Raw genomic sequence first — 11828 nt, forward strand, 5'->3', positions numbered from 1 at the left:
CACTTTATACTAGAGAAAATCTAATTTCAGATCAGTGGCTCTCAACCTTGCTATCTAATAAAAAATGCTACTGAGTTTTTGAAACAGATTACTAAACCCCATGTCTCAGTTACTCTTCTCTTGTAGCTGGGACAAATACCCAACATTGAAAATGAAGGAAGGAAAAATTATTTAGCTCACAGTTAGTGGAGGTTTCAGTTCATACTCAGCTGGCTCCAAGGCACAGTGACAGGGCAGAGAGCAACCTTTCATGGTGGCAGCAAAGAGCAGCAACAACGGCAACAGAGAGCAAGTCTCTCTCCCTTATAGTGCATTCAGGCTATGGGCCCCAGGCTGGGTACAGCACTCACACCCATAATCCCAGCAGCACTCACACCCATAATCCCAGCACTGGATCATGAATTAATCACAAAGTCTACAAGTCTGCCCCAAGACTTCATGAGGCTTTGGGGGGACAACTAGACACAAACCATACCACCCCATATGCTTAAAATACTAATGATAAAACATGTTTAAATACCCGATCATGGAGACTAATGTAAAGGTTCTACTTTTTAGGTAACCACAGAGAGTCCCACGTCCCAGAGAAATCTGGAAATTCCAGTTTAAAATTCTTACAGAAATACACCAAATCAAAAAAACTGAAAATATTTATATAATCTGGCTTTTCTGATTTCACTGTTTATGTAAAGCAAATATTTTACATTTCTTGAAGGACTAAAAAAAGTTAAAATCTGCAGGAAGGCCCAACATCACATTGAAGTTCAGACCCACCCAAACAGTCAATACTACTTTAAAAAAAATTTTCCTTAATCATGTAGTTAAGAACCTAAAGTTTAATAAATACTCATTTGTATGCACAGTTTACTGTAATATCTTCCTATTATAGTTAGATTCCTTTCACAAACGTTAAGGTCTAAGAGATGAAAGTTAATATTTAAAGTAAATATTTAAAATATTTAATTGTGTAGACTCAGCTATCCACACAGCTCAAATACTTTACTTGAGAGGTCCGAAAATAAATTAGAACCTGCTGCAATTGTAGATATATTCCTTACAAAAAAGATAAAATTCGTATTTTAGATGCTTGAATTTCCATAAAGACAAAACAAAGAAAAATCAATTGTAAGTAATCAGATATTATATAAGGGATATTATCATTGTAGCTAAAGTATCTCTAACAGCCTTTAGGTAAACCATTCATTCTTTCAAAAAAAACCTAATAGCTTCATAAAAATGAAACCCTATCCCAAATGGGCTTCTCTGAGCGTCTACACGTCAGGTATTTTAAATTACACGGTTTACCCTTTCTTACTTTGACCCCCTAAAACATTAGAATGCCCAATTTCAAGTGTCATCTCAGTAGTTTTACAAATTCTTAATGCTTAATCGAACCATCAATGTAAAGTGATCCTAAATCCTGGCTAAAGCTTTAAAGGTCTGTTACTGAAAATTAGCCTAACAGTTGTCAAAAACCTTCACAATGCAATGATACCCGGACCACACTAGAGGGCAACACAGCTTATGCGATTTTAAATACTTTTCATTTTCCCCAGCTGAAGGTATCCTGAATAAAAACTTTTAAATACACTGCAAATATATTTGCAAATTATTTCTTGGGGGAAAAGCATTTTAAAAATTAACAGCGTGCTTCCGCATTCAATGGCCTCTTTGCCCAACCGATACACAGGCCAGCATTTCACTCCCCAACACAAGCTCAGACCAGTTACGCATTTACATAACTTTCTGGTCCCCATTCAGAAAACTTGTGTAACCAGCCGAAGGGGTGGTGCATTATATAACGAAAAAGTCCAAACTTGAAACACAGTATTGTTTTCATAATTTAAAAAAACTAATTCCAGTGACACAAAACCAACCAAAAAGTACACAAACAAAGGTCCTTAAGAAGCCGATCAACAGGGGCTGGGAGAATCACGTGTATCCTTTTAAACCTTTTCAACGTCTTATCACATAAACTTACTCAAGAACTACAATTAAAGGATGAAAGTCACTATACCTCCTCAAAGAAAAAAACAAAGTCAAGCACCTATCGACATTACCCTCCTCCGAAAGAAACGTTACGTGGAGCGGAACTGAACTCGCAAAGCCCAAGGTGAATCATTTGCAGGAAAAAGGTCCACCTTGAGACGCTACGGTTACGCGAGGCAAATCGGGGACGCGAGCTTAAACAGTGCACGACTTCATAAAAGGTAAGCAGCAGGAAGACAGACCTTTTGCAAACGCACCTAGACACGAAGGGAGGCAGAAAGGAAGGTAAAAGTGTCACGATGTGTTACATGCACGTAGCAGACACCCGAGATGAATGAAATCGTTATACGCTGCAAACACGTACAAATAGCAGTATTTTCTCCAAAGGCCGGTTAGAGCCGCGCTCAGGTCGGGGCCGCGCTCGGCCCCCGCCGCCCCCCGCCGCGCGCGCCCACGCGCCCGCCGCTCCTCCCAGCTCCACGCCCGGGCGCGCGAGGATACCCACGGCCAGGATCTTCCCCTCCAGCGTCTCGGGGCTGACCTGCCGGCCCGCGCCCTCCAGCAGCTTCCACAGCCCCTGGACCCCCATGGGCCGGGGCCGCCCTGGCGACGGGCTCCACCGGGCCTGCGGTCCCGACTCCCGAGCGAGGCGTGGTGCCTCCGCCCAGGCCCGGGAGAAGGCTCCGAGTCGGGAACGGTGCCAAGCAAGACGACCTCGGCCTCCGGGGCCGCGCGTCACTCAGGGGAACCCCAAGCGGGCGCCCCGCCAGCCGCTGGCGCCGCCTCCCGGAAGAGAGGACCGCGGAGGGCCGGCGGTGGGGAGGAGCTGGACCTGGCCCAGCTCAGCGCTTCAGCCCACATGTGTGCTCTGTGTCCTTGACGGAAGACGGGGATGAAGGGGCACAGCCAGCTACACAAACAGATAGAAGTTACCCCGCTCGGGCCAGTTAGGGGGTAGTAAAGCCCAACGGATTGGGACCTCTCGCCTTCCGTCGAACAGGATGCGCAGAGCAGAAGTCCCGCCCTGCGTAATGACGCGTATTTTCGGCGCCCGCGGCGCTGCGGAAGTGAGACATTCGAGTCCGTGTTTGCTTCGTGATGGCTGCTCATCGCTGTTAAAACAGTAAAAGCGCGTACACAAAGTCCTCTTGATAAGGTGACGAGTTTTACGCGCCTTTTCATTATCAGTTTCTACACATTCCGCTTCCAGTTGTGAATACTTGTGTTACCCGTAAAGAGACAACAGACCGGTAGATTCTCTTTTGGTTCTTTTGTGTGTTGCAGTAGAATTTGGTAACTTAATAGTAATACAATTCAGAGTTTTATCCTGGAAATGTTTGGTTTTACCTAGCGTCTAAAACGTAGATTTCCAGGATTTGGAGTTAAAAATTACAAGAAATTTCCAAAGTCGTTCCTGGAAAACCTGGCTTGTGAACACGTGAGTCATGTCTCAGCCGTATCTAATCATCGTCGTTGGCATTGCTGGATTTACACTTGTCCAGAGTTTTATTTTTCATCTGTAACAGCACAAGACCAATATTGCATAGTTCTTAAAGTATTAGAGGCGATGTATTGAAAACAATATTAGCTACTCAATAAATGATAGCATTGGCACTGTATTTTGTTCACGTTTGCCCTACACTATTGAAACTAGATCAAAACTAAGAAAAAAGTCGATTTAAAGTATTCCTTTGTAATAGAAATGAGTCAAAAAAGTTTTTAGCAAAACCATGACTGTGTCCAAACAGATGGTTCATGGTACCCATGTTGATCAGAAATGAATCTTACAGGGTTGGTTTGTTTTGCAGTTCCCTCCTCTGTGTAGTAATCCACAGAAATTTCTCAAGTTGTATTTTATAGAGAGTAAAATAATTGCCTATTTAACGTGTCCCCCCCCCCCATAGTAGACTACAAATTTATTGAAACCAAGAACTATCTTGACTACATTTCCCACTTCGGACGTATAGCAAGAATTTTTAAGTGCTGCCTAAATGAGCTTCCAATCTAAAGCCCTCCAGTGCATATTCTACCCTTCAGAAAGAATGACTTGCATGTTATGCAGATGTGAGTTCCTCTCTCCTTTGAACCATCGAATAACTATATTTCATGGGCTTAATTGTACACTACCAAAATTCAGATGTTGAAGCTCTAACCCCCTTACTCTAAGGGTGGTTAAGATGAAGTAATAAAGGGCCTGGAGGGTGTATTCCAGTGTACAGTTTTTACCTAACATGCTCAAAGCCCTCAATTCAATCCACATTACCACAAAAATAGTATATAAGTAATTAAAGCCATTACAGTATCATCTACTCCAACCTGCCTGCTATTCTTAGAGGAAAAGAAATTTGAACAGAGATTCCAAGGATCCCCACACAGAAGAAGGTTCACATAAAGGTGCAGAGAGAAGGTGGTAAATCTAACTTGCAGAGGCCTGAGGATAAACCAAACCCGGTAACACCTAATCTTGGATTTTAGCCTACAAAACTGTGAGAAAGTATTCTGGGGTTTTTGTTTTCGGGTGTTTGTTTGTTTGTTTTGTTTTTTTTTTTTTTTTTACAAAATAACCAGTCTGCAGTATTTTGTCATAGCACCCCTAGCAAACTAAGGTTCTCTGGTCCTAGGCAGCATCAATGAGACCCTCAGTTCCTGGAAGCAAAATGGGAATCCCATCTAATTCCAGGATCACTCTGAGATCTGAGTTTTAGCATGAAACATCAACTGAAAAACAATGCTTCTGTTAGTTTTTGTGTGACTGATTGGTAGGGTGAAAATTCTGTGGCTGAATTGAAGGATGTAATGAATCACATAGCCGCTGCCTGAGTCATTCAGTTTCTGACAGAATGCATTACATTCAGGTTCTGAGAGCTATGTTCCTAACAGTGACAGTGAGACAAAGAACAGTGAAAGGATTTGCTTTAAATGAACTTGTTTCTGCCTGGGATCTGGGTAGCAACAAGCAGGTAGTATAGACATTTGAGTACTGTATTTTAAAAACCAAAGCAATAATTTTTTGAGACAGGGTATAGCTACATAGTTCAGCCTGGCATCAAACTTATGTTATTCTCCGGCCTCAGCATCCCAAGTTCTGGGATTGCAGGCCTCTACCACTCAGCAAAATCAACATATAATTTATAAAATGATTTTGAAGGAATAGCAACTAAGATATGCATATTTGATTCACAAGGAATTAGTACTTTTAGATGGTTTTTAAATGGCTTTCTATAAAATGAACAGTAAAAAGATCTTTTAGAATATTACTTAGAACTTTCTATTTACAAGGCACTGTTCTAAACACTACATGTAGTCAGGTATGGTATAGTGCCACACACCTTTAACTCCAGCACATTTAAAGCCTGAGGCAAGAAGGTTGCATATTTGAGCCCAGGCAGGACAACTTAGTATGATACCAAGAGTGTGACTCAAAATTTTAAAAATGGAAAGTGTTTATGGGGATGCACTAATTGTGAAGGCCTTGGTTTCAATCCCCAGTACCACCCTTAATAAATAGACAAAGATAAACATGGCAGGTTTTAGCTTGTGTATTGTTTTGTGACATTTTATTTTATTTTTTCAAACCAAATTGGTACGACAGTTTCAATAATTAACATATTGCATACATTCTTCCCAGTGGTTAATTGCTGTACAAGATGCGGACTTGATATCCTATTTACAAACACCATTAGAACAAACCCCTCTGTTCATTAAGAGATAGCTTATGTATTCTTGACAATATTTCCCCATTTTACTTAATGAGGAAATATGAACATTCTAACTTCCCTCAACTGGATAATGCTAGTAAATACAGAGCCAATGTTTGGAACTTCTTTGTATCTATGGAGAATCCTAAGAAGAGTTAACCAAGAACTTACATAGGACAAGAATGTTACTCGTTTTCAAAGACGTATACAGGAATTTTTGTCTACTGTTTCTGGACAAATAGTCTGACTAAACCCAAACTCCACTGTGCTCTAAATAGCTGCCAAGCTTGTAAACAAACTTAAGCTAGCATATGTAGTAAGTCTTTAATTTTAAAAACTGGATATGGTCAGATGCAGACTCAAACTCATCCTTCCCTAGGCTCACCCTGTTCTTTAATCTTATTTATGTTGTATTTTTCTCCTTCCCTCTTGACTCTTCCTACCTGTGGCAGATTGACAACTGGTAGTCAGCTTGTTACAACTGGGTGAATAGCATGGTGCTGAGTATGGGAGACCCACCTGAGGATTGTGGCCAGTAGCTAAAGAGGCAGAACTGGAGAGGAAGTGGGGGGCTGTTGGGAGCAGATAGAAGCTGTTGGGGAGCTGCTGGTGCTCTTGTGCTTTTCTGCTGAAGAAAAAGCCCAAGATTATTTATAATAGTCACTCATGTCCTGCATGAGTGACTTACTGTGCTGGCTTTCCTGATAAATTTGGCTGTTCTCATCAGACGAGGAGCTCAGGACCTCATCTCCGAGAATGACTATGGTTCACTTTGTGAGAGTACTGATCCTCACTTTGAACACTGCTTCCTGGCTCCAGTGGGGAAGAGAGTACACTGCTTAGTCTCCTGGAGAAGCTTGTTGCATTCTCTTTCCTGATGGGAACTCAGCTTCCTCATCACTGGAGGAGACTGGGACCTCACTGATGGCTGTGGTTCTTTTCCAAGGAGCTCTGACTCTTGCTTTGAGTTTTGCTTCCTGGATCCAGTGCAGACCCCCTCAGGCTGCTAGCACAGGTCCTTCATCCCACTGTCACAGACTTTCTAGCTTCCACCACTGAACTTTGGGCCTGCCCAGTGCAGATCCATGAAACACACCTGCACAAGACATTGTCTTGGGCTCTGGGGGTTCAGTTGGATTTGTGGGAGGCATGGTTATGAGCTCTAGGTCTTCCGCTGGATTCATGCATGACATCATCATGGGATCCAGGCCCTCAGCTAGATTCCTAGGCTTTAGTGTGTGAATGTATTTCCTGCACTTTTTTTTTGTATATGAGTCTCTGGGTGACTATTATAAATAATCTTATAAAATGTGTCCTTTATTTTATCCTTCCCCTTGTAAAACTAAATTACAACCGTACGTCCCTCTTTCCTGAAATATTCAGCTGAATTATATGAAGCTGAATTCAAGAGCTTTTAACCTACAAAAATTATGTTGTTTATTTTGAACTAATACAAGAATGAAATTTTCTATTACTTATTAAGTCTTACAGAAATCAAAAATTATACTCATGATAATGTATATTCACTTATTATAAATGATTGAAGATAGTTATTTATAAGTAAGGTACTTAAAAGAGCAGATAAAGAGAATTCAGCCCTAATTGACCATCTCTAAGTGCAAAGAAAAAAAAAACAGCAAGCTGTGCTCATGTGGTAACCTGCAGGCCTGCTGGCACATTGCAAGTCCGGGAAAGAGTCAACATGACTAAGATCCAACTGTTTAGCTGGTCATGTTGTGTAGATAACAGGAGGCAGAGGAATCTTCCACTGCTTTAATTACCCACTCCCCTGTCTATGTCAATAAAAGAGAGGTGGGCCAGATGCTCACGGCTCTTTTGTCCCCGAATTCTACATTAATTCTGTGGATTTTTGTCCTTTGTCCTCATTTGCCTCCCTGATTGGGGATAAACTCGTATGCTTATTCCTACAAGTGGCGCCCAAACAGGGACCTGGCCAGGAAACATGCACGCAACCAGAAGGTGTAGTGAGAAAGCAGTAGTTAGAAGTAGAGAGTCCCACAGCTGAGAGGTGCTGCCCCAGCCAGCAAAGAAAGCAAAAGTCATGTGGAGAACTTCCTCAGCCAAGGCAGTGGGGCATAATTCATTGAAGGCTAATGTTACACCCCTTTATTGGAAATTCTGTTGCACCAGTCTGGCACTCAAGCCAGTGCCCAGTTGCTTTCTCATGTGTTAAAAGATGTTATCAAACATAATCCTTGGTTTCCTCAGCCTGGCACATTTAATGTAGAAAGTTGGGGTCACAGGGGAGAGGGTTTGGAGCTTGTTTGTAGCGAGGGCTATGTTGTATTCCTTGGAAATTTCTCCACATGGAGCCTGGTCTGTGCTGTTCCTTGTCCATTAACTACAGGAAAACACCTCATGCCTAGTGCAACCATGAGAGAAAATAACAGTGAAGAGCCCTGTTCCTCTTCTTCCTCTTCCTGCTTCCCTTCCATCTGTGGCTGATACAGAGTTAGTGTCTCCTTATCAGAGACTGGTTAGACTGGCTTAGCTTGAAGGATGTGTTCACTTCCAGTTGACATTAATCAAAACTCAGTCCACAGCAAAATATGAGCATGGTCCTTTGGAGGATAAGTTGATTAAAGAACTAAAATCCAGTGTCATGAATAATGGGTTTCAAGGACATTTCACATTGGGCTTCTTGGAGTCTATCCTAGGAGCTTTGTGCTTGGCTTCTTTGGACATTAAGCCCTTGAGTTGGTCCTGCAATAGCTAAATTTCCATGTTACTCTTCAAAAGTTGGCAGCTGAACAAGCACAGCAGAATCAACCTTAGCAGGCACCGTGAGGTTACTAAAGAAGTCTGTTGAGAATAGACCTACACTCAGATCTAATCCAACAGTTGACCCTTCTGGAGCAAGCTGATAAGCAGCTGATTCTCATGATGAAACAAGCTTGGGCAGCTATTCCTAAGGAAGGTGTTCCCACTCAGTCCTTCTTGTACATTCTTCAAGGTTCATGAGAGCCTTATGCCCAAATCTTAGCCAGATCACAGGAAGCTGCCTAATGACAAATACTGCATGCCCAAGCTTCAGAGACTGATGTGCTGCAGCTAGCACTGAGAATGCTAATAAGGACTGTATACAGGTATTAGGGACCATCTTGGTGATTTAAAAATCTTGGAAACTAAAAGTATGCTGGGATATTGATGTCAAAGGTCATAAACTCCTCTATGTTTGCTCAAACTATGTTTAGTTTAAACAAAATCAGGATTCTTCAAAAATGTTTTCATTACACTAAAACAGGGCATGTCCTGAAGAGTGAACTCAGTCCCAGACAAAAGAGGGTGCAGCTATCTTGCCTCCAAGGGGAAAGTCCCAGGCCTCTGCCGTAGGTGTTGGAAGGATGACCATTGGGCTAATCAATGTCACTGTAAGTATTTTTTAAATAACCCTATTTTCCCACTGGCAGGAAACAGGATATGGGCTAGGTCTGAGACCAACAATCAACAGGGGTATTCCTAGTACAGGCTGATAGCCCAGATCCACAGGGGTCTCCAGTGAACTGTTGAGTCCCTGATCGCCAGAACCTCTGAAAGGTTAGGGTTAGGCCTTCCATCTGCTGACTGGGTAACCTTGATTGGCAGAAATAAACCTGTTGAAATCCTCATAGGAATATATTCCCTTAGATACTATAGGCTTAGTCTTAGGAAAAAAATAAGATGGACCTACAGGGTGTTGAGGTATTTCCTGAGATTAGATGGATTCAGACTACATTATGGTGGATGTATTGTGTGAACTTGAGATATGTTTAGAAATTTACTGAGACACTCAGCAGGAGCCTAAGGTCCTCTCTGTAAGCATCCTCATCCTGAGCTTGTGAAAGGAAAGGGCTTGGAGATAGTGTGGGTGGAGAGCCAGCATACAGTGTTAGGGAGGAAAAGAGGCTTGCCCACCCCCCATTTTTTTCTCTTGTTGCTTTTACTGTCTTCTGCCACCGTGAAGTTTTGCCCCTGTGCCATGCCACCCTGCCTTGGATCCAGCTGTTTATGGACTTGTTGCAGTCGAATTCAGCAAGAGAGAAGCACTCACAAGAAATCAAAAGCATAGGAACAAGGAAGCTTTCATTGAAAGCTGGTGACCAACACTGATACTGAGTCAGGAAAACAGAACGTTGGCATTCATTTGGACTTTACCTCCAGATTATATACTTTTCAGGTTTCCATAGAACCACATTCCCACATTGCCTTGTTCTCAGAAATTTTACAAGAATGACAGATAATTGTCACAAGGTTTACATTTCCCAGATGCTGTTAACCACCTGTCAGTCATGCAGACATTGTGGTCTGCATTTGTTCCTAATTCATGACCTTGTTTTTCTCTTAGTGGGCTTATGGTCAGCTACATGATGGGGAAAGGGACAAGTTCATGTGCAATTTAAGTGAACTTAAGTGACTTTTTAAAAACTGGAATTACAAAAAAAAAAATGGAACCTACTGTACCCTGTCAGACTGACACTTCTACAAATTGAGCAGAATAAACTTTTCATTCCTTAATCGTGGGTGATACATATTTTGTCTCAGCAATGAGAGAAAAGTAACTAAGACTATTTGGGAGAAAACTAGGTTGTGGTACAGTCAGAGGATGTCTGGGTTTTTGAACCAGGAATTTGTATTGCCCAATTAATTGTTTTACCTGTTGACAAGCTAGAGCTTCTGGTCAGGAACAGATCTGGTGGAATACAAGACCTGGCAGCACTTCCCATAAGGAAGTATTCTTCACTCATGATATCAAGCCATCAGTCCAGGAATACTGTTAAGATTAAAGGAAAATACATTCTAAGATTAGTGGATATTGGTGCCGATGTTTCAGTGATGACTTCATCTCATGGCCATCTGCCTGGCCCACCTGAGCAGCAGTCACCTCCTTGGTGAGGCTCAGGTCAGCTGGGCAGGTCATGCTGTGTCCTGCACCTCTGCCCTGTCTAAGCCCTGATAGTGTTAATGGAGTCTTTCAGTCATTAATTGTAAGGATCTCTGCCAATTTGTGGGGCAAGAGTCTACCGAAAGAATGGTGGATTCAAAATATTAATGAGGCATTCCCACATGTTGATAGAAAGATGAAAATATGAGACATTATTCCAGGATGAGAACAGGGAAAAAAATCAAGGCAATACCAGACCCGTAAAATCTGTTAGAAGAATGACAGGGGAGGTCCTGGCTGGGAGACAAAATTTAATTTGGCTCATTGTGGCTCCTCCCCATCCAAATACTACACTATCATTAAAATGGAAAGCTGATGTGCTCATTTGCTTACTGGCGACAATGGAACAGTATAAATAGGACATAGTAAGCCTTCCAGTAGCCCTTGGAATAACCCTGTTTCTGTTATACCAAAGAAACCAGGAATTCAGAGGCTGCCTCAGTATTTAAGAGTTATTGCATGTGTTTACCCTATGGGCACTTTGCAGAACTCTTCTGCTTTGGTTCCACTGTACTGGAGTATGATAGTTACTGATCTTAAGGATTACTTTCTTACCATCCCCTTCAGTCCACAGGACTGACCTCACTTTTCTTTTTCTGTTCTAGCCACTAACTTTGCTAAACCTATGTACAGATATGAATGAACTGTTTTACCACAACAGAGGATGAACCGCCCAACCCTCTGTCAGTCTGTTGTTGGCCAGGCTTTGGATCCTCTTGGAGAAAGGTCCCTTCAAGCCTGTATAATACATTGAATGGCTCATGTATTGCTTGCTGTCAATTCTCAGCAACAAGTTACCCTTTTTGAAGAAGATGGGCTTTGATACAACATGAGTTTTGCATACCCCTCCCCAAAGAAAATTCAAACTATCTATATAGTTACTTGGGAACTCATAACAGAAAGAGGCCAGAAATTAACATTAAGAAGAGCCTTGTTCAATATTCAACATGGAGGCAGAAGTCCATAAGCTGTAACTAATGTTCCAGAAAGCTGACTCTGATCTGGATTATATTCAGTACAGGCTGGAATATGAAATCAAGACTAATCATCACAATTCAGCAGGAGAGCTGCTGCCACTGACTGAAGAAGAAAATCTGGAACAGAGCAGTTAAAACCTCACATGCCACACTTAGGAAGAAGTGTAATTGCAAAAGAAAACTCTAATGAAGAAGAGTAATTCCAGAGAAATATAAGAAGAC

General features: G+C 42.0%; 1 protein-coding gene across 1 annotated transcript in view; it reads right to left on the bottom strand.

The window, feature by feature from the left end:
* Ercc5 (ERCC excision repair 5, endonuclease) overlaps window positions 1–3483 on the bottom strand; it is a 35223-nt gene extending 31740 nt beyond the window's left edge. The window contains exon 1 of the mRNA XM_023715191.1: window positions 2491–3483. Coding sequence (XP_023570959.1) covers window positions 2491–2578 — 88 coding nt within the window. The 5' untranslated portion in view covers window positions 2579–3483. The remainder of the gene's footprint in view (window positions 1–2490) is intronic.
* Between the last annotated feature and the right edge of the window lie 8345 nt (window positions 3484–11828).

Source organism: Octodon degus, unplaced genomic scaffold (assembly GCF_000260255.1).
Source record: "Octodon degus isolate 3935 unplaced genomic scaffold, OctDeg1.0 scaffold00039, whole genome shotgun sequence".
NCBI classification, from domain to species: domain Eukaryota; kingdom Metazoa; phylum Chordata; class Mammalia; order Rodentia; family Octodontidae; genus Octodon; species Octodon degus.